The 22,452-nt window shown below is 39.0% G+C and overlaps 1 protein-coding gene across 1 annotated transcript in view; it reads left to right on the forward strand.

Moving 5' to 3' along the window:
* Positions 1–8,465: 8,465 nt before the first annotated feature.
* Positions 8,466–22,452, forward strand: part of RCAN2 (regulator of calcineurin 2) — a gene marked incomplete at its 3' end in the record, with an annotated part of 67,671 nt that continues 53,684 nt past the window's right edge. The window contains exon 1 of the mRNA XM_009698936.1: positions 8,466–8,690. Coding sequence (XP_009697238.1) covers positions 8,466–8,690 — 225 coding nt within the window. The remainder of the gene's footprint in view (positions 8,691–22,452) is intronic.

Below are 22,452 nucleotides of genomic sequence, written 5' to 3' on the forward strand. Positions count from 1 at the left end.
TGCTTTAAAGTTAGTTGCAGCATCCCACACCGATGTTACTTGATGCTTATATAACAGGTAGCTCTCCAAAGTTGTTGGTTTGTTTTTTCTTCCCCCCCTGCCTCTCCTAGATTCTCTTTTTGTATCTCTTTAAAATATTTTGGTCCCTTTACTGCTTGAGTCTGGAGTTTAATCTAGTTTCCTGAAAGAAATCATAGAAATGAGAACTGTAGTTTAATCAGGGGTTACGCTTTATGTGAGCTTCTCTGTTAGGCTTTCAAGTTCTGCACTTACAAATCGGTTTGCTCTTTGTTTACCTAGTTAGAATGGCTGCTCTGTAGAAAAGGAAAACTTTTTTTATGAAAATACATATTTACTGTAAAGAAACCCTGCTGCATTTATTCTTGCAGTAAAACTAAATTATATGGTTACACATCATTCCTGAACAGATGGAAATCTGAATACTGCAAGGCTATAAAACAGTCAGAAAAACTACGAATGTATCACACTAAACAAGGACAGAAGAAGATTTTCTGTAGATTGTCAACTTTGTTAACTAGTAACTGGCACCTTTCTTGTTTAATAGCAGGAACTGTCCCATTCTCCTTAAACTTATGAGAAGGAGTTGTCAGCTATGTGATCTAGTTTGTCTGTCCTCTTCCAAATATTGTAGTGTGTATTCAGATTCAGTGGCTTGGTTTGTCATTGTTTGTATTGAAAGTGTTTGTCATTGCATTGGTGTCCGTAACGTTTTTTAAGTTATAAGTTGCTTGTGCATACCAGCAGAAAATCCTTTTCAAGGAAATCTTGAAACTTTATTCCAAGTCCTCATGGTGTCTTGAGTATCTTCCAGGAGTTAAACACTGTGAACAGCTCCTGTTGCGTGTACTTCTGACATACATGGTTTCTTCCTTTTTTTCTTCCCAACAGGGAAAGGGAAAGTAGGTCTTGGTAAGAATTGGGGTACAGTTATGAATTTTATGTTACTATTAAACAAGTGTTCCACTGACCCCTATGTGAGGTGACAGATCTGGCTGAAGGCCAGCAACGTTGTAATGCTCTGTGACCCTTATAAAACTGGCTCGCTTTAAATAGAGTAGCATAGAGGCCAAGTGAAGGTAATCAGAAAGCTTGTTCTGGTTTCTTTGGGCTTGGGGAGGGTTATTTGTTCTTTGAGTACCTTCATGTTACCACAGTAACGGTAGTGGTTGATTAATCATAGCCCAGCTTCTTGACCTCAAGAACAGCACATAAAGTCTTCACGCCTGGTGTTGGTTGCTCAAAGTATCATCTTCCTATTGTGGAATGGGGCTGGAGTCTTGGCTCAGTAGGGTTGAGCACCAGTGCCTGCTGGCTTGTTTGCTCCAGGGCTGGAGATAGAGATTGCTTAGCAAGCCAATGCCAACGGAGTTCTTTTACTGGTCATAGGATACGTCCCTGGCATGGGAGGCACAGCTGAGCCTTCTGAGCAATATCCAGGTCTTGAGCTGCTTGAGCTGGCCAGCCCTGCTTTAGATGAATAAAAGTGAATAGCCTCTTTGGATGTTAAAAGCTTCCAAAAATAGTTACAAAGTCTCAGCTAAATGTAATATGGCTAGAATGTCAATGGAAAGGATTAGAACATTTAGGATTTGCACCAGTTAGCATTTAAAAAAAAAAAAATCCTCTTCCTCATATCTGCCACTTCTGTAAGAGGAATAGTGGAGATTGACGCTATTTTTGTGTGGTGCTAACCAAACTGGAGTTAAAATGCGAGTGGACTTCACTGTACCAGTAACTTGTATTACTGTAAGGGGAATAGTCATTGTCCAGGTGGGAGATGCAGAGGTGAAGGTTGAGGGAAGGGGTGACTATAGTCTGTATTGCTTGTGAGACTGTAATGCTTCATTAATCCTGTCACGTGAGGTCCCATTCTGCACTTCTGAATTCAATAAAATGTCTCCATTTCAGTCCATGGGAGCTTTCCATAGTGAAGAAGTAGCACCATATAAAATAATGCTAATTTCCATTCTCAAAATGAACACTGGAGTGACATTTCAGCAGGTTACTACTATCTGAACTTCCCTGTTGTGCTTATATCTTCTGCCAAAGTCTTCAGTGTGGATCCAGCTGACTTCAGCAGGCGTTGCACCCTGAGGCTAATGCTACAGAAATTGGCGACACTGCTTTCATTAAGTCAGTGAATATTTTAAGTAAAAACTGATTGTTTCAGTAAAATCGTACTATGTGTGTTTGATTCCTCCCCTTCAAATTATGGTAAAACTTGCTGTTTGTTTTTTTTTTTTCTCCAGTAAAAGCAGAGGTGGAATCCCAACACTTTTTCTGGACGCTTCTAGAAAAACAACTGTAATTTTTCTTGCTTTGTTTTTTTTTTTCCCAAATTTTCTTAATTCCTGTGGATTTCTGTTTCCAGGTCTGCACTCAGGACTCAATAATACTTTTAGTTCATAGTGATTATATTTAAAGCTTCTATTTGTAACATTTTGTTTGCTTTATTCTATTTTTAGCCATGTTGTTTGTTATGGCAAGCAGTCTTTAATAACAAAAGTAAAGTTTCCTAGTGATTTCAAGAGATATGTGCCTGTTTCTTGATGTCCCTCAGGGACTCTTTTTAAAAACTCTTAAGACAGGAAAATGGTCACCAAGGAAATGCCTTATTAGTTTCCATGAAAACAGTGGGTAAATCTATACATGCTTGCTGATATGTAAGGCATTGACCCATTCAAACGCTTCATGTGCTTAAGTTGCCTTCGTTCAGCAAAATTTCAGCTGAAATTCTTTGCTCTGTAGGGGTCTAACTTCCTAACAAGATGTATGTATTTGCACTTTCAGTTTTACACTAAAAAAGCAATACTTTTTGAGAAAATTGTTATCAAATAGGAACTTCAGTAAGCTCTTGCTATTTGCCAATGAATATAATTTTCTACTGATCTCTGTTAGTTTTAATTAGGGGTGTACCATATCTAAAAACAGTGAGGTAACAGAATGAATATTTAGCTCCCACCTGGAATCTCTACAGAACTTTTGGTTACAGTATCGACAGGGCTGAACACTGACACGACCTCATGTGTTCCAGTGGGAAGGGTGTTTGCTTCATGTTTTGAACTATCACAAATTACAAGGTCTTGCACCCCTTGACCACGGAAGGAGAAATTTGGAATATCTTATGTCAGTGTAAAGTGATGCAAATTGTGCACATGAGTTGCACAAGAGAAGTGACAAGGAGATTCTACGCAGGGTCTGGAAGGGTAGTGGCTGCTTTGGTTTTCTGAGGGTTAATAGTACTGCACTCTTGGGGTACTCTGTTCTGTGTAATGTATTTTCTGACTTGAAAGTTTAAGGTCAAAACCCTGCACCAAATTCGGAAGTAACATAGGAACATAGATTACATATGGGTGAACTTTAAATAAAGGGGATAAACAGATGTGGCAAGCAATCAGCATTAGCTGGAGGTTACATGAACTCGGGCTCATGTTTGTTTGTGTCTCAGCATCTCAGTCTTCTAAAGAGAACAGTCCTGCTATGGAGTTTACTAGTGTGGTCCCAGTTCAGATCTTGGTAAATGAATTTAGGATCAATATTGGTGCTGGATGATGCCTTAGTGTTACTGTATTTTTATTTTTTTTGTATGGCTTTGCCACTTCTTTTGAAATTCTGTATGACAACTTCTGGTATCTTAAGTATTTGAAAAATTTCCTGATTTGGGAAGGGAGACTCAATTGCACAACTCAGTTTGAACTCATTACATTTTAAAAGTAAGGTGAGTACATTTTACTCTCATGTGGATGTCTTTCTGGATTTTTGATAATATAAAATGGACCATAAGAGGGGGGAAACTAACTTATTTTGTTAGAAGCTGTGGAAAGGAGCTTTAATATAAATGGGAATGTGATCCAGTGATTGTATTATAGTTACATAAAAGATGACCTTTAACTGTGTTTACTTTTTATGGCAATCCAGTTCATGGATTATACATGATTTAGAATTAATTGTTTTAAGGTATTTGAAATGTAATTTCTTTTGTTCTAAATTAGTAGAATAATTGGAAAGAGAATGTTTTTTGACAGAGGACTACCTGAAGTGGCTAAGTAAATTCAAAGAAGCCACAAAACCTTACCAACAATGAAACACCTGAGCCTTAAGGTGTTTGATAGACATAATAAAGGATATATATATGTGCAACATTATAAATAAATGCAGAAAAAGGTATGATTTTCAACTCATGACTGGCTGAAGATAACTTCTGATATGGTGACTTATTAGGAAGTTCATGCAGAGCTGTGAAAACTCAGGTTATAGTTTCATGAACGCTTTAAGTAGGTTAGTTGCTGAAAAGTACAACCCTAACCTCTGCTGTTGCCTATCTATTCCCAAACTTGGCTCTCTTTATTTGTAGCAACCAAAAAAAAAAAATAATTTATGCAGCCATGAAATGAATCATGTTGGTTATCTATCTAATGGAGTTAACCCCAAACTTTTTTCCTTAGGCCTGGACTTTTCTTCTAACTGAATCAGTTTGTGCAGTTGTGCCATGAATCAGAGCAGGAGATGCTTTCTCCACTGCAAAAAGTAGTGGAGCCCTTCTCTGTGTAATGACTGGTGTTAAAAGCCCGAGGTGCGTGACAGATTATGTTCCATCTTTTGGCAGAAGTGCTAGTTTGTCCAGTCAGAGTCTGAGCTTATAGTCTGAGGGCTTGAAGTGTGCTAACAAATGCTGTTGATTCAAGTATGTTTGTCCCCTCTGATTATGGTTGAGCTCGGGCTCATAGGCAGTCTATTTCTATTGGCGAACGCATGTCTCTTATTAGTGAGATTTCTATTTTAATTGTGATGCTGTGCTTAATATTGTGCACCACATGTCCCTTGTTTCACAAATCCTACTTTGCTATACAATAGTTATTCCATACAGATGTTCTTACCTGTGCAGGTCCCATCTTAAATTGGGCAGAGGATTAAATAATCAGGGTATTGTAAGCTGACTTGCTAGTGGAAAGAACACTGGTCAGAGTTCTGGGTATATCTTAAGTGTAGAAAAGGTGTGTGCATGTATACGCACCTACCGACAAGTCTTGAAAGAGAAATGATCAAAAAGGGTGTGAGACAGTGACTTTGTTAAGACTTGGCCGATACCCAAGTCCCCCTAGGCAAATCTGTCTCAAGAATTGACTGAAAAAAGGAGCAAGCTTTTCTTGTTAAAGAGCTCTAAGAGAGCAAAACTGCTGCCACATAATGTAAGTGTTTATTAATTTCTAATCTCAGATGGAACTTTGAAGCCTATGTATTGTCGAATCGCCTGCTATAGTGTATGCTCATTTCCATATTGCCAACTAAGGTGATTAAAAACCTGAGCTTCACGGCTGTAACTTAAGATCCTGTTCTGTTTTGTTTCTTGCCATAGTGGTTTTGCTTAATTCTTAATTTAAAAGCTTCCTTTCTTATCTAATGCCTTATAATATGGTTCTCCCAGGAGAAAAAAAAATAAAGAAACAACAGTTTAGTCAAACTTGTAGATGTTTCTGATTTCTATTGACATACTGAGATTCTTTACTACTCTGCACACCCTAATAGCTTTGTTATGCACTGGGGAACAGGGTGTATGAACCTTGTTAGCTGCTGTGAAGTTGTCTTTAACATTACTATCATGCTTAACAGTGAAAGTGAAGCTTACTTATTAGACTAAAAAGTACAGCTTAAGAAACCAGCTAATATAGAGATGGGTATGGAAAACAAATCAGTGTACTATGTTGCTGCTCTTGCTCTACTTTGACTCTAAGTTCTGTTCAGCCAGCAGGTTCCTGTTTCATTGTATCCTAGGACATTCTTGTAGATCTTAAACTTTGCTACTCCCAGTTTTGTTTAATCTCCCTGCTTCTCACTAGAATGCTTATTGAGTGTTAAGTCATAATCCAAATTCCTGCAACTTTTTGGTATCAACTTGTGTCATCTTTATCCTCTTGAGTCTGTTGTGGAAAGTTGGCTTTGAAACCTCCCTCTTTGCTGAGTGGACTCTTCCTGCTTAATACTTGTGGGTGGAAAAGGATTTTACCCAGTGTGACTATAAAATAGTATCTGCACTGACTGCAAGTAGTTTGTCTGTTGTGAATGAAATACTTCATACTCACTGGCAAAAGTCTGCTCTGCCATGTAAATTATCTTTTGTAACATACTGAGCTTGAGGTTTAGTTTCATAAATCTGAAAGCAATGAATCTTATATTGACACAGGCTAGACATGATGGCAAACACATTTAGAGATGATTATATTTGGAATAGATCATCTATTATTTTCTGCTAGCGTGGTGATACATTCGGAATGTAAGTTTCTTCCCCAATAATGGCTGCTGTGAGGATTTCTTTATAGTACTTACCTGGGTGTGTTTACATGGAAATGTAAGGTAATACTAGGCTTACGTGAGTTGGTTCACCAGAGGCAATATTACTGTGATACTGAGTTCCTACTACATTTAATGGGTACTGTTGAAGTTGTAGACATCTTCTCTGTCACTTGTTCAGGCTTTTTTTCCAGTTAGAATTAAATTTTTAAACTGAAATTAGTTGGAGATAGTTGTGCTAATATCAGACTGAGCTGGTGAAAATACCAGTGTGTATTTGATAGTCTAAAAACCTGTCCTCAGGTTTGCACAGTAAAAAGAGGTAATTGGCCTGAGGCTTTCATACTACACCCGCTTCCTTACAGCACTTGCATCCTTGTTTGTTTTAAACCACCCCCTCATAAATTACATGCCTAGCATACAGGACTAGGAAACTATCAGTTTTCAGCTTTGTAACGTATTTTAGTACCTGGAAAAGGAGAACAGCTAGGATCCTCTGACCTACCAGCTCTCTGCAGTCCATTATATGCACTGTGAGTGGTATTGCTGTACAACATTTACCTCTGGACAAGGTCCTGAATTATCCTGGTCTGCCCTTGTGGTTCGGACTAGATGACTTCTGCAGGTTCCTTTCAACCTTAGTTGTTCTGACTAATACTGGCTAATAAATCTGTCATTATCATGTGATTTGGGAGTATGGTAAGTGTGGACTCAGCGCTCCAAATTGATACTTTTGAGCCTGACTTTAGCTTGTTTTCTTGAGGACTTTTGTCATTAGCCCTGAGACTTCAGCAATAACAATTACTGACATTTCTGTAACCTTCGGTTACTGAACGATGTGCTCTGTCATCGGCCAAATGTCATTTCAGAGCAGTAGCAGAAATGAGGTTATATGAAAGGCACAGGCAGGGCAAATTAGCTCCATAATTTAGCTTTGCTTTACTGAGATTAAGTGTAATAAGCCCATGGGGTTTAATTTTGGACACTAGTCCTAAATAATGTATTTGAACTAATATTTACAACTATTTATAGAGAATAGCAAGTATGCAATAGAGCAAGGGCAAATCTGAAACAGATGAGTACACTGTGTTTATGTAACTCTCTAACTCCTTATGTTACGAGGGAAAAAAGCAGCCGATGATTGCATATTGTTATTGAAAGAAACAAAAATATACAGGAATTAATTATTCCTCTGCATAGCTTCTAGTTGGCTTACTGGAGCTCTATAGAGGTTATAGATTGATGTCTAATATACCTGTACTAAGGATTGATAAATACCTGAATTTATACTAATTATCAGTTACTTAGACCTTTACTTACTCTGCTTGGCTGGTATGAAGTTTACTCTTGTATCAACAGTAGGGGTAGTGTTTGTATGGGCTTATTACTTCTGTGTGCTTTAAAATTATCTTTCTATTCTGATGGCTTTGGGGTAAAGACTCCAAAGTCAGCAGGATTTTCCTAGAAGGTGGTGAGAATCATCTCAAATCCACTCTTCCCTTAGCTGTTTTTATTTGCTTCCTAATGTGATTAAGATGCAAACAAAGAAATTGCTAATGAGCATGGAAAACCAGGGTACGTTCTGTCCTGAAACTGTAGGAAAAAATAGCTTTATTCTTTGTAATAGTGATGTGTCTTAGTTGTACTTTTTTTTTGATGATTCTGTGTCCATACTGCTTTCCAACAGGGGCTTTTTTTTTCCTTTGAATTGATACCTCATATAATTTTTCAGTTACTTTCATTTTCTTCTTACCCAGTTCATTACACTTTCTCTCTAAGCTGACTGCAAGCTCAGAAGCACCAGCCTGCCTTCCCAGTAACAAACATGACTCTCTTAAACCCAAATACAACACAGTATTTTCTTTTAGGGCAAGTGACACTTAGTAATGCCTTGCTTCTGGTTGTGCCTAGCAGCTTGTGCTGATACAATTAGGTCTTTTCTGTGCTAATAAATGAAACTGAAGCAAAGTCTGTACTTGAACCTTGGTGAAACTATAGTCTTAGTGCCCTGTTTCAGAGGTCAATTGCCCTAAAATAGTGTGAAATAGACTTTCTACATAGTAAACCCCCAAACTAAGAATTTCTGGGTTAACTTGTGTATGTGATATTTTTGAAAGCGTAGTGTAACTGTGTCTCTCTTCTCTGTGCTACTAGGGATGAGGGGAGACTCATACTTCTTTGGAATGCGAGGCCTCGGTCACTATGGCTGCATCTCGGAGGATGGAGGACAGTTCTTACTCTACTGTATAAATGGAGACAACAGTTTAAAGAGGTGTTTCGCAGAGGAAGATTTTAATGAAATAATTGACTTCAATGATCTCCCGAATTCTCTCTTTGCTTGTAATGTTCACCAGTCTGTGTTTGAAGATGAGGACAGTAAGGTACAGTGTCAGTTTCTGTGTTTTCGATGTAAGAGAAACATATGCCTTATGTTTGTGTTCATTGCAATTTCAGTGAAACAGTTTGATCTGTCTTGTACAAAGAAACTGGATCGCAAATATGACTTCTTTCTAAGGTGACAACAGCATTCTGCCATGATGTTTATTTCAAGAGCTTTAAAAGCCTTTTTGTCACCTACAGTGAACAAAAATGGTTTTTTGTTCAGACTTGCAGAATACTGAAATGTGGGTAACATGTCTTCATAGCAACCATAATTGCAGTCATGATGGAGATGGCAAAGTTAAACATGTGAAAGTTTCTCCTACTTGTGGATCATGTACTACTGTGATGGGAGGCTACCTTTCTTGTGTTTTCTCATAGAATCATTTAGGTTGGAAAAGACCTTTAAGATTGAGTCCAGCCATTAACCTAACACTGCCAAGCCTGCCACTAAACCCTGTCCCTAAGTACCACATCTACAAGTCTTTTAAATACCTGCAGGGATGGGGACTCCACCACTTCCCTGGGCAGCCTGTTCCAGTGCTTGATAACAACTTCGATGAAGAAATTTTACCTAATATCCAATCTAAACCTCCCCTGGTGCAACTTAGGACAAGAGGAAATGGCCTCATCACTTCTTACTTGGGAGAAGAGGCCAACCCCCACCTTGCTACAACCTCCTTTCAGGGAGTTGTACAGAGCAGTAAGGTCTCAAATGTTTTAAGTTATCTGAAATACTATTTTATCTGTCAAATCTAAAATGAATGATAATGAGAACAAAGACAAGAGGAACTGTGTAAGAATATTTTTTTTTTGTTGCAATTAGTCTAAAACATAATGTTGAAAACAATATCCTCTTAAACTAAAAAAATTAAATTCAGCTTTTGCAGGAAATGTTCAGTTCCTGTTTCTTAGCCTAGTAATCTTCCTGATGGAGATGTCAGGAATATAAAACCGATAGCTCAGGGCTTTATTGTCTGATGAAATTAGTCTAGGCAAATTGTTATAGGCACACCTGAGGCTGCTTGGGTCTCTTGTCCAGAATTTTCAATTCAGAAACAAGCTGGCAGTGGTAAAGTGGGTTTTGGCTGGAACTGGCTGATGAGGGATCCAGATAAAACTAAGGATTAACTGAGACCAAAGCTGGCCAGGATGGACAGAAGTTCTTTAGTGGAGAAATTACCAGATGAAAAGGAAATAAAAGAAGACTTCTAAGGATATAGGCTTCCAGTTCAAGGTACTGAAAGTGGTATCTATTGAGGCTGTAGAAGTGGAATTGTTTGAGTTTAATTTTTTTAGACATCTCTTTCTTTCATACTCATGTCTTGTATATGTTGAAGTAATACAGATTAAAAGAAAAGTTCACACCACAGCACTAAACAAAATGGTCATATTTTTATGTATGTATATGAATAAAAAATTCGACACTTTAAACTGCAGTCTTGGAAAACAGTGCACCATTTTATTGTATTTAAGTCCTTTTGCTAATAAGTATCTTGCATTTACATTATGCTGTTTTGTGGAATTTTATAACCATCTGATAATGAACTTCACTAATGTTGAAGGGGTCTGAAAGTCCAGTTTTAAAGGAAGAAAATAGGAGCCTGCCTAGAACTAGAGAATCTCTTCATCCTGCAGAGATTCTATCCCCACTTGCTCCTGGGCTTTCCCTTTTGAGAGCTGTGTTCTAGTATTTAGCTGATGGCTTAGTTAGAAAGTGGAATGGGTGATTATGTAAGGATGTGGGATAGAAATCTCCAAAGCCTGCAGGACTTAAGGATGTGTCTTAAGAATAGCAGCTGGGTTGTGGAGGTAAATATTCTGTTACGTGTGCAGGTCTGTAAACTAGCTGTCAATGACATGAGTTGAACAGCTCTGTTTGCAGGTAAGTAGTGACTCCCATAAGTCTATATTTAACTAGATGGGATTACCTTCAGATTTCTCATTAAATCCAAGGACCTGGGGAGCTGATTATGACTTATTATTCCTGTAGAACATGTACTTGTGTTCCCATTTGATTAATACCCGTAATCCTTTCTATTATTAACTGTTGCTGCAGGATACAAGCACACATGAATTCAATACAAAATATTGTCAAGTTACTAAGCTAAAGTTTAAAATCTTACACAATCACAATTAAAAAATGCTGCTAACAATCATATCTTCAATTATATGTTGATCCAATGTATATGTAGTAATACAGTAAACTACTTAACATACTACAGTAATGGTTATGTCTACAGTAGTTTCATTCTGTTATCCATTCTATGCAAAGTAAAGTTTCTGCAATGTATCTTTGACTTTTACTCCTGACCTACACTTTTCAGAGGAAAATGGAGGTATGATTGGCTTGGAAGCTACAAGTTAGCTAGTAAAAGTCAGAGAAACCTGTCATTGTAAATGGTTGTTCTGATTTGGTGTGTGAACTTGCTGCATAAATGTTATTTAAATATATAAACTTCTGAGTGGTTCTGGCATGCAACAGTATTAATGTAAAGAATTCATGCTGATAGCTTTAAAGTTACATTATCTGAAATGTCTAAGAGGCTGAACCATCAAATTCAAACTTTTAACACAAATATCTAAGCAATATACTCACTAAAGACAGGCTTTAAAAGCAAATACCTTAAGTATTTTTGTTTTAATTTGAAGGCATGTAACCACTTTGTATCAGATGTAAGGTAAATTCCCGTTTGTGCTTGAGCAGGGGCCTGCAGCAACTCTGGGGGAATGCTTAGCTGGACTCTTAGCTGTGCATAAACCCTCACTGCAGATAAGCTGATTCACTTTATCTGTTTTTACTGCACCCCGTATCAGATACACCCTTTCACCAATGTCATGTGGCTGTACAGCACTTCTTAGGAAGGATTCTGCATTGCCTGCTAAGAGTGATAATGGCATCCATAGGCATTGGAACAGGCTCCCCAGGGAGGGGTGGAGTCATCGTCCCTGGAGGTGTTCAAAAAACGTTTAGATGTGGTACTTCAAGACATGGTTTAGTGGACATGGTGGCATCAGGTATACGGTTGGACTTGATGATCTTTGAGGTCTCTTCCAACCATAATGATTCTATGATCTGTAGGGAGCCTGAGCTTGGACCTTAATTTTCTGAAGATGACGAATTCTTGCAGCTTAAGGCCATGTCCTTTACAGACAAAGAAACTATATCAGGCCAGGCTTGAGTTTTTTCTCCTGGCTGGCACCTTCAGGTCTCGATGCAGACTGAGTGAGTCTGAAGAGTTGTGGGCCCTGGGATCTGAAGATGAGTGTTGCCATCAGGCTTGAAGGAAGCTGCTCAGGAGTGACTGCCTGATCTTAAATGCTGGCAGAAGAAAGGTGGAGTATAGGTTAGTACTAGCTACATGTATCTGATTTTGCTACAGTACCAGATCAGCTGGTCAAAAAACATTTCCCTACCTTTCAGACCTGTGTTCTTAGAAAGCAATCTCTTCTTAGGTCAGGAGAATGCCTCTGGTAGCTGGGTTGATAATATAGGCATTTGCACAGGATGGCTTAGCAATGCACGAACAGCTTGCTACAACTGAAGGGAGGTAGTTTTGCTTATCTCCACTCCCATCATGGACAGCCTACTCATTTGAACAGAAAATGAAATTGTACCTTCTTTACAATGTGACTAGAAAATACTCAGCTTTTTAGTTTTAGAAGAGCAAAGGTGTGGAGAAGTAGATTATCTAACAGGCCTGTTGCGAAGTTGGGATCAAATTCAACTATGTCCCCGTCACTGTCCTGTGTTCTGATTGTTTGTTTTGGCATATAACCTGTTAATGTTAGGGGCACATTTTTTTTTGAAGCATACAGCACTGACTTGGTTGGGTTGTGGAAGTCTTATTGCAAAGAAGCTAAAAATAAAATTATTCCTAAAGCCTGGGATTTGCCATGTGTCTCCTGGAAAAACTGATGGGGCTACTTATGTGAGCAAGATATGGCAAAATTGAGACTGTTATTTTTGGCTGATAGTGTGACTGAATGAGAGGTGCTGCTTCTTTTATCTTTCCTGATAAAGCAATTGCAGTGGCAAGCCAAAGGGCGTGACTCTGATTATTCCTAAGAGTGGATATGTGTGTGTTTTAACTGTTAATTACTACACGTAGCCCTGAGGCTTTCCGGATAGTAACCCTTTTGTTGTGCTTTTGTTATTAATATATCACTGTTTTGTAAAACCATCCTTTCTGTAACATGACTGTGTAATTTCCTTGAGGCTGAAACTGGTAAGCACACTGTCAAAGTGAAGCATCTTTGTCTCTTAAGATGGTCTCTTCAGATGCTGTAGTGCCTCAGGAGGTGCTTAGACAGAACTGTCATCATTAGAATATGCTTACGTGAGGGAAGGATGTGTTTCCTCAAGCTGTTTAGAGGCTGTACGCTCTTCTTTTTCCACTATTTTGACTCAAATTGGAAGGAGCCCCTGTTAGACTTGATAGTTGTATTTCAGATACAACTGTATGTATTTCAGATACAACAATGATCAATCAGTATCTGAGCATTTTAGTTGTGGTGGAGCTGCCCAGGAAATGATAGCCAAAGTCCATTAAGTGCTTTTTCTTGCCAGTGTAATTCAAACCAATAGGAGATATTACTATTTCTGCATGAGAAAATACAGTGACCAAACATGTCCAGTTCTGGACTTCTCAGTACAAGGAAAATATGGACATAACGGAGAGAGTCCACTGAAGGGCTGCAAAGATGATGAAGGGAATGGAGCATCTCTCCTATGAAGAAAGGCTGAGAGCTGACACTGTTCAGCCTGGAGAAGAGAAGGCTCAGGGGGATCTTGTCAGTGTGTACAAACACCTGGAGGAAGGGTGCAAACAGGATGGAGCCAGGTTCTTTTTCAGTGGTGCCCAGCGCCAGGACCAGAGGCCGTGGGTACAAACTGAAACACAGGAGGTGCTCTCTGAACATCAGGAAATGTTTTCTTACTGTGAGAGTGATGGAGCACTGGCACAGGTTGCCCAGGGAGGTGGTGCAGTTTCCCTCCATGGAAGTATTCAAAAGCCATCTGGACGTGGTCCTGGGCAGCTGGCTCTAGGTGGCCCTGCCTAAGCTGGAGAGGGTTGGACAAGATGACCTCCAGAGGTCCCTTCCAGCCTTCACCAGTCTGTGATTCTGTCAACATATGTTGAAGTGTATCCTAATTCTTCTGCTGAGGAGGGTCAGTGTGTGGATGCAAGATTGGGGAATGAAGGTGATTAAAAATGCGTTTCCTGAACTGGGAGCTTAATGGAGGCGGGGTGGGGAAGGGAGGAGAAAAGAAGTCAAAATAAGTCAATGGAAAAGATAATCCTACTTTAATGGAAGGACTTTATTATGAAAACAGTTACTATTTTCATGAGGGATTCTTTCACATTACACCTTTATTTACATATATTGGATGACTATTTGTTTTTACTACAGAAGCCTGTGTTAGACTTCCTTTGACCTTTTTTTAAAGATACATTATTCAGCTTAGGCCTTGAAAAAGACTTAAGGCTATCTCAAGAGCTGGAATATTTGTCCAAGGATGATACTTTAAGAGAACTTTGTACCCTTACTTGGAAAGGCTTTTTTCCTTTGTACTTGCATTCAGCTTTTTCAACAAAGCACATCTTCATGCTGCTATTTTTATTTTTAAGGTGCAGTAAAAGACACTGGACTGTTCAGTGGTCTGCTGTGTTGTCTTTAACTTTTATATGTTAATTCTGGAAAGGAAACTTTCTACTGATGCTTTGACTCTGAAGCATATAATTGAAATGTGTCTGTTCAGTGCTCCTTTTAAACAAAGTGGAGCCAGTGTGTCTGCTGCCATGTGTGAAATGTTTCTTTGGTTTCCTTTTCCTACAGGCTAATTCAAGTAGATGCTCTAGGAGGCAGGTTTTGTTTCTGCAGGGGAAATCTGTTCCTCTTGACTTCATTTTAAAAAATCTAGATTGTGAAATCAGAACCTCTTTGGTCATATTACATCACTGAAGCCTATAGGTGTTGAGTCATCATTATATTTAGAGGGTGGTACACTTCTTTTTAGTCTAATATTAGTTTTCAAGCCTGGACTCTGTGGAAGGTCACCCTAGCAAAGATGAAGTCACCGCTCCAAGGCTGGAAAGGAATGCAGGCTTCATTCTGCCTTCCTGGTACACTTGCTGCTGCTTTGTTTTACTTTCAGTTTTTCTACCTTTTAAGGTTGTTGTTTGTTGGTATGATAACGTTATCAGAAACTGCCACTTGAAGCAGACTGTGCCTTGTACTGTGAAATCTCTACCTACTTTGGTTTGTTCTGCTTTATAAATGGGATGAATGTTATCCCCTGTCATTCTGTAAAAATTTAAGTTTTTCTTTACTATACACAGTATATGTGTTTTTATTTTATTAGATGTAGAGATCTTGCAAAGAAAGCCTGCAGGAGCAGTGTCCTTCAGCACTTCATGAATCATAGCTGCCCTGTGGGAATCCTATCTTGCACTCTTCCCTGGGTGGTGGTTTACAGACAACTAAGAAGTACTGGTTTGTTTTTTTTTGTGTCATCATGGAGGCACTAAAATATAGCTATAGGAGACTGTCCTTGCTCTGAGAAGTATGCAGTCTAGAAAAGTAATTTTCCATGGCATTTATTCTGTAACTCACGTCAAATACTTTCTATGTTGAACCATGTTAGTGCAATACAGCATTTTAGCTGAAAACACCTATGAACTTTCGTGCTCTGTGTCTGAGATCCCATCTGACTGCTGGAGTGATAATCCCAACTTTTTCAGCCCTATTGTGTAAGTCTTCTCTACAACCTAAAAGAGCTGTTGGTATTTGTCATTCATAAACCTACCTCAGTTTTCCTATGCTACAGCTGCTGGACCTTGTTAATCAACTATATATTGACACACGGAATGGGATGCTGGTGTAACAGCTCTTGTATAGCTGTAATTTCTGTGCTTTACTCACAGGTCAGTTGTGAGTTACGTTGAGGAGCTCAGATAACAAAACCAGTCAGTTCCTGAAGTTAGACATACTGTTCCTATGAACTGTCTAAACGTGACTGGCACTATGTTGTGGTTTAACCCCAGCTGGGGTTAAAACTAAGCCCCACACAGCTGCTTGCTCACTACCCTCTGGTGGGATGAGGGAGAGAATCAGAAGAGTAAAAGTGAGAAAACTCGTGGGTTGAGATAAAGACAGTTTAATAGGTAAAGCAAAAGCCATGCAAGCAAAGCAAAACAAGGAATTCATTCGCCACTTCCTGTGGGCAGGCAGGCTTTCGGCCATCTCCAGGAAAGGAGGGTTCCATCACGTGTAACGGTGACTTGGGAAGACAAATGCCATCACTCTGAACGTCCCGTCCCCCCCCTTTCCTTCTTCCTCACAGCTTTTATTGATGAACACAATGTCATATGGTCTGGAATATCCCTTTGGTCAGTGGTAGTTGGCTGTCCCAGCTGTGTCCCCCTCCCGACTCCTTGTGCACTCCCAGCCTGCTTGCTGGTGGGGTGGGAAGCAGAAAAGGCCTTGACTCTCTGAGCCCTGTTCAGCAGTAACAAAAACATCCATGACTTATCAACACCGTTTTCAGTACAAATCCAAAACATAGCCCCATACTAGCTACTGTGAAGAAAATGAGCTCTACCCCAGGCAAAACAAGCACACACTAAGATCCACAAAGCATATGAGTGTCTGGAACTCCCTTGGACTGTAGAACCACAGTAACAGTAAGGTGCTGAGGCTTTACTGGACAAAGGGCAGTAGCAAAGTTAATCTTTGGAATCAATTGAGTGTTCATTCTGGTTTTGGGGAATAAAACAAATTAATTTTGATTGGTGTGGTTTGTGTATTCAGAATTTTAATACATACATTTTAAGAGGATTATTTAAGGTTGCTCTTGTTGCTGTTAAGTTGCTGAGGGTACTAAAGACAGCTCGTGTATTTATGTGTGAATATAGGGTCTGACACTAATTTTCTCTGAGATGATCTGCAGAATTTGCAATAGAACTGTAAGGAGTCATTAGTCTAGTCTGGTTTAGGCATTCCTTCTGTCTTCACTCTTAGGTGGTTCTGGCTGTTACTGAAAGGCTCCAGCATTTCTACTGTCTTTCTGGAAAAATGCATAAGCTTTATGATTTGATAGCCTTTGAAGAAGCACAAAGGGTGTACTGAGATTGTGCAGTTGTAGCAGTATGGTCAAGTTGAATCTGTGCATATGCCCACTTCATCCCATGCAAGTAGAAGGTATACTTGGCCACAATTATCCTGTTGGCATCCAGGAGCTACCAAGCTCCAAATGTTCCTCAATTTAATCATAGAATCATAGAATGGTTTGGTTAGAAGGGACCTTAAAGACCATCTAGTTCCAACCCCCTGTGCCATAGGGACAACTTCCACCAGACCAGGTTGCTCAAAGGCCCATCCAACCTGGCCTTGAACATTTCCAGGGATGGGGCATTCACAGCTTCTCTGGGCAACCTGTGCCAGTGCCTCACCATCCTTACAGTGAAGAATTTCTTCCTAATATCTCATCTAAATCTACCCTCTTCCAGTTTAAAGCCATTGCCGCTTGTCCTATCACTTCATGCCCTTGTAAAAAGTCCCTCTCCAGCTTTCTTGTAGGCCCCCTTAGGTACTGGAAGGCCACTATGAGGAGCCTTCTATTTTCCAGAGAAGAATTAAATTGAACATTCATTAAATCAAGTGTTTAATCAATGTTCAATTCCTACTCTGAAAATGTAGTGTTTGTTTTGGTTTTTAAACAACAAAAAAATCTCAACCAACCAAAAAAAAAGTAACAGGTATTTCTGGGCCTGAAATGCCACTGTCTGTAATGTGGATGCTGTCTAATAATTTATACAGTACTTGGGGTTATTTTCCCATCCATTCACAGGGTGCTTGGTAGCACAAATGCCCTTGTTTCGATGGGAGAACGTGCCTGGCAGGAGACCAACTGGGTTAAAGGTAGGTTTGTATTTGTTGCAGCTGAAATTTGGAGTAGTGCTTCAAAGAATCTAACTATACTAGTTGTTTGTAAATTACAAAAATAAATTGATTAATGGTCTTTCCAGAACACACAAGACAGCAGTTACCGTCTGCTTTTTAAATTTGGAAACATACTTTTCTCCTTAAGAGCAACTGTGGAAAAATTCTTCTAGTGTTGGCTTTCTGTGGTCATGCTATACTCTGCAGTCTAGAGGGAATGTGTTATCTCAAGAAACCAGGGTGGGTGGGAAATCTTTCCTGGGAAAGGACCATTCAGGGTAAGTGTTCCATTTTTTTTGTACAGGAATATCATTTGCTTATCAGTTCTGCTAAAATATACAGGGTTTTGAATAATAAGACATTTTAACGAAGGTGTTGGTAAATCCATGCCGAGGCTTATAAGGATCTTCTGTTACGGCATGAGAAAACATAGGCTCTGGGAGCCAGAGGGAATTGCAAGGTCTTATCTGTAAGTCAGTAAAGAATCGTTCTGTCAATTACTTCTTTTTCTAGCTTGATGGACATTGTAGGATAAACTGTGGGTAGGTCTGATTTAGATGTCCCTAAACACTGTACAAATTTAGATGAAGATTCCACTTTGCAGTTGTCTGTCTCCTGTAATAGGCTGAACTAAATTCCTAGACTTAAATGCCTTTTGATCTTTGAGAAAGTCAAGATCTGGCCTGGAACACTGACACAACTATACCTTTCCTCTGAACTCCCTACCGGTGTTAGCTGGGATGTGGAGTTCAACCAAGGACTGCTGCTAACAGAGAAGTGGTGGTGGTGGTGTGTTTTTCCTTCCGATTATCCTGCGTGAAAACGTTTAAGAGGTCAACTGTGTACATGGAATACTGAGCCTTTTTTTTTTTTTCCAAGGATGATGGCAGGATATGTTGCTTTCTGGGCGGATCAGCAAGAGAACCTAGCAGCAATCACTCCATGCAGTTTTATGCTATTTCATATTTACCAAATTTGAAAGGGTTGGATTTGTTGTCATTGGTGATACTTGCTATTCTTGACCAGTGTTAGTCCTGGGTGGATTATTTTGCTTTTTTTCTTGTCTGGCAATCTAAGGTGCAGCATGTTTTTGTAAAGCAATCTAAAGCCAAGAAGATAGAGACCAGGTCGCGCTTGGAATAAACCACAGCAGTGACTTCTACAGGAACTTCCTTACATCTCGTTGAAACTTATGTTGGCACAGTGCATATTAAAGCAAGAAGTCAACTCTTCTAGTATCTGCTGATACAGAGCTACATCTTTCAAAGGGAAAAAACTGCTTTTATGTAGTTTATAGAAAAGTCTTTGGTTTGTGCCACTAAGTAGTTCTTATCAGCTAATATCTGCTAATAATCAAACACAGTTTTGCTGTTCTCCTTCCAGCAAACTGTCATTCTGAAGTCAATAAAAATATTGTTTTTCTAGCTGATAGTAATCAGAAAGTGCAGTAAAGCCATTCTAATGTGGTTAGGGCAGCAGCTGTTCCTTATTTTAATACCATCAGAGGTCCTAATCCATCCACAAGTTCTGATATCAGTTTTCTGGCCCAAGGAAAAGGCTTCTAAATGAAGGTCAGCCTTCATTACCAATGCATAAAGACATTGCATTTACGGAAGCTACGTTCTGACTTAATCACATTCAAAACAGTAAATTTACAACTCTAATTACCAGTTATTTAAGGGAATTTCTCTAATGTTTCACACAAAACATGTGTTAAGAACACTGCACTAGAGTTTAATAAATCGATACTTAATAGAGGTAGGTAAAAAGTAGCACTTGAAATGGAATGTTGTCTTAGAAAATGAGGGCTGCTGGAAGGTGATTTGAGGTAATACAGAGCGGAGAAGAGAGACACAGCAGCCTGAAGATTGTGGCATTGGTTAAGACAAATTCCGCAATAGACTTGAGCACAAAGGTGAGGGATCATACTCAGAGTTGAATCAAGGTGAAATGAATTATCAATTACTTCTGTGCATTTGAAAACACTTTCTTCTGTGCCAGATGAATTCATCCTTCTTTGTGGTTGACGGAAGTTTTCGCGTTGGCTGCAATAGCGCAAGGATTTCTCTATGGCTACGTTCTCAGATCCATTCCTCAGGCAACAGATCTGCTGATAAGCTCCTCCGTCAGCTGAGGAGTTTGTTCACGTTCTTAGTTTCCTATGTAGTATGAGTGCATGAATGGTTTTAAAAAGAATCTATCTTGTACTTCTTTTATTGTCTTGCTTTAATGTGATTGTTTTTAACTGTAGATTCTTCCTCTCTATTTTGGTTGCGTTTTATAGACACTTTACCCTGCTTAAATTACATGACTTTTGTACTGGGCTTTGAAACTTAATACAGAAGCATTGCAAATATGGTAGATGTAATGTGTATGTCTGAGGGATAAGAGAAACCTTTACCATGTGATAGAGACTAATGAGCTGGAAGTTGACAGTAGGATGGGAAAAAGAAATTAGAGTATCTCTGGCAAGACAGTAATGAAGGCATCTATTACACTAGCAGGGTGGATTTGAATCAGTATGCATTATCTTTAATTGGTTTTGAAGCTAGTCTGAAACGCATAAAGATATTGTAAGACTGCTGCATGCAATCATTTAGAAATGTTGCATTTAATGTTACTGGAACTAGTATTGAGGAGAAATCTGATAATTTTATCCCTGTGTTTCCAATGTGTGGCTAGCTTACAAGGGAGGAACAAAACTGAAAACTTCAGAAGATGCTGAGGAAATGAGGTACCAGCCCCTGACTGAGTGGGAGCTGGCCCCTGCTTTAAGGCCTCAATAACACTGGTGTGCACCATTGGGCTGACTTCTAAAGCCAAGATAAAAGTCAAGCAATGCATGTCTCTTCTGTTTTTATTCTTCATGACATCTGAATGGGGATTGTGTATCTATTTCTCAAGATATTTCTTGTTGAAAGCTTTGGGGGTTTTTTGGTGGCGTGTTTTTGTTTGTGTTTTTTTTTCCTGTTTAACACCTGGAGTCTGTGGTTTCCCTGACTGAAAATACAGCCATTTCACTCAGACTGAAATACCACCGATGTTGAGTTGATGGAAATGGGTATTTCACGTGGCCAAGATTGTGTTGCATCAAGCCACAGGGCTTTCTAGATCAGCCTTCTGCCAGTTTGGAAATTAGAGTTATTTTTATTTGGTTTTCCTTCAGTTCCTGAGACAGGACCATATACAAACTGAGAGCCCTGACACAGCGCAGGCCCTGATCCAGAGCCTGGCTCCTGTGCCATATCAAAGATATTTAATATATGTTAGCAAGGTTTGCTGTCTTTTGACACTGGTTGCTTTCACTTTCTTGCCTTTGCAAATCTTTTGGGTGGATTCTCCCAAGAATCTATTTTAACAATCAAAGAAAAAATTCAGCTTATATGATTTATGCTTACTTGAATAACTTCTAGACCCATTCTGTTCTTATCTGCTAGTGATCCTATTTCTCTGAATAAATGTGCATGGCTGCTTCTCGCCATCTGACTTAAAGGTTTTGGTCACGGACAGTTCCAAATTCCTTTAAAGTCTGCTGCTGTCAACAGGAACTGCAGAAATGTATCACAGAGTGGTGTTATGCTGTCCTTCCTTCCTGTGTCCTTCTGTAAATCCCCTTATCTTTTGTATCTGTAACCACAAATCTTCCTTGTTACTATAACTGGTTCATTTCAGGTGTTTCTCTAAACATGGTGTTCATTACATCTGTGTGCGCTGTAATACAGCTGCTTCTGATACGAGCATTCTAATTGCTTCTGTTTGTCTTGTAGTTAGAGGGAGAAACACATAGCACAAATGGTACAGGAGTCCTCCTTAGGAAGATAATCTGTCTTCCTTTTTTATATTCCAGTTTCAAAGGATTTAAATAATAAAACTTATACCTTTTAATAAGTATTTCCCAAATAAATAGCTTTATTCATTACTGATTGTCTTAATCTATCACCCTCACAGTTTTGAAATGGAAGTTTTTCTGACTCCCTGCTGTTTTATGACCTACGTATAGCAGATGCAGTGTGTCCTGTGTATGTCTTTACATTTTGAAAAATTTTTGTGGAGATAACTGTCACTTACTGAAGCATAGTTCAGATTATCTATTCAAAACCCTACTGCACTATAGTATTTCTGTTGATCTAAAATGTACGATCAGATTGACATTATGTAGTGACAATGAAAACAACCATTTAAAATAGCTTGTCCAAACTATGTGTCTGCATTTCATGTATTTACCTCACGTCTAAGAACAAATCCTTATCTGATATTTGTCAGAGTCTTAAACCAGAAAGAGATGGATGTATGCCTTATCAATACCTTTACTTAATGCATTACAAAATAAAATGAGATTTTTTTTGAAACTTGTATTTTCCATTCCCAGTAAAATCCTGTGTTTTTCCAGACCATTCTTTCTCTTTTGTGTTTTGGGTTTGTTTGGTTTTTCTCCTGTTAGTAGGTCTTGCACAGATCTGTACTTTGAGAATTATTCCAATGTGAAAAACAGACCACCAACTACTTTCTGGTAGTATATCTGAAGGGGTGGGGGTAGACTCTGAACGCAGACACCGGATTCTCTGAAAATTCTTCATAAACTGAAAGTCATGTGAGGACAGCTGACTGTTTTAGGATTTTGTGTTTATATGTACCACAAGTAATGCAGTATACAGTTTCTGGATAGGCTGATCTCCTTGAAATATTTGGTAACTACTTTGCTTTTTCTTCTACTTCTGCATTAGCAGTTAATGCCCTCTGTACCTTACTTTGCTTTTGAAAGACCTTCAGCTATCCTTTATCCATGTTCTTGTAGCATATGGATTGCTATTAACCCCA

The sequence above is a fragment of the Cariama cristata genome, unplaced genomic scaffold, assembly GCF_000690535.1.
Source record: "Cariama cristata isolate BGI_N322 unplaced genomic scaffold, ASM69053v1 scaffold1354, whole genome shotgun sequence".
Taxonomy (NCBI): Eukaryota; Metazoa; Chordata; class Aves; order Cariamiformes; family Cariamidae; genus Cariama; species Cariama cristata.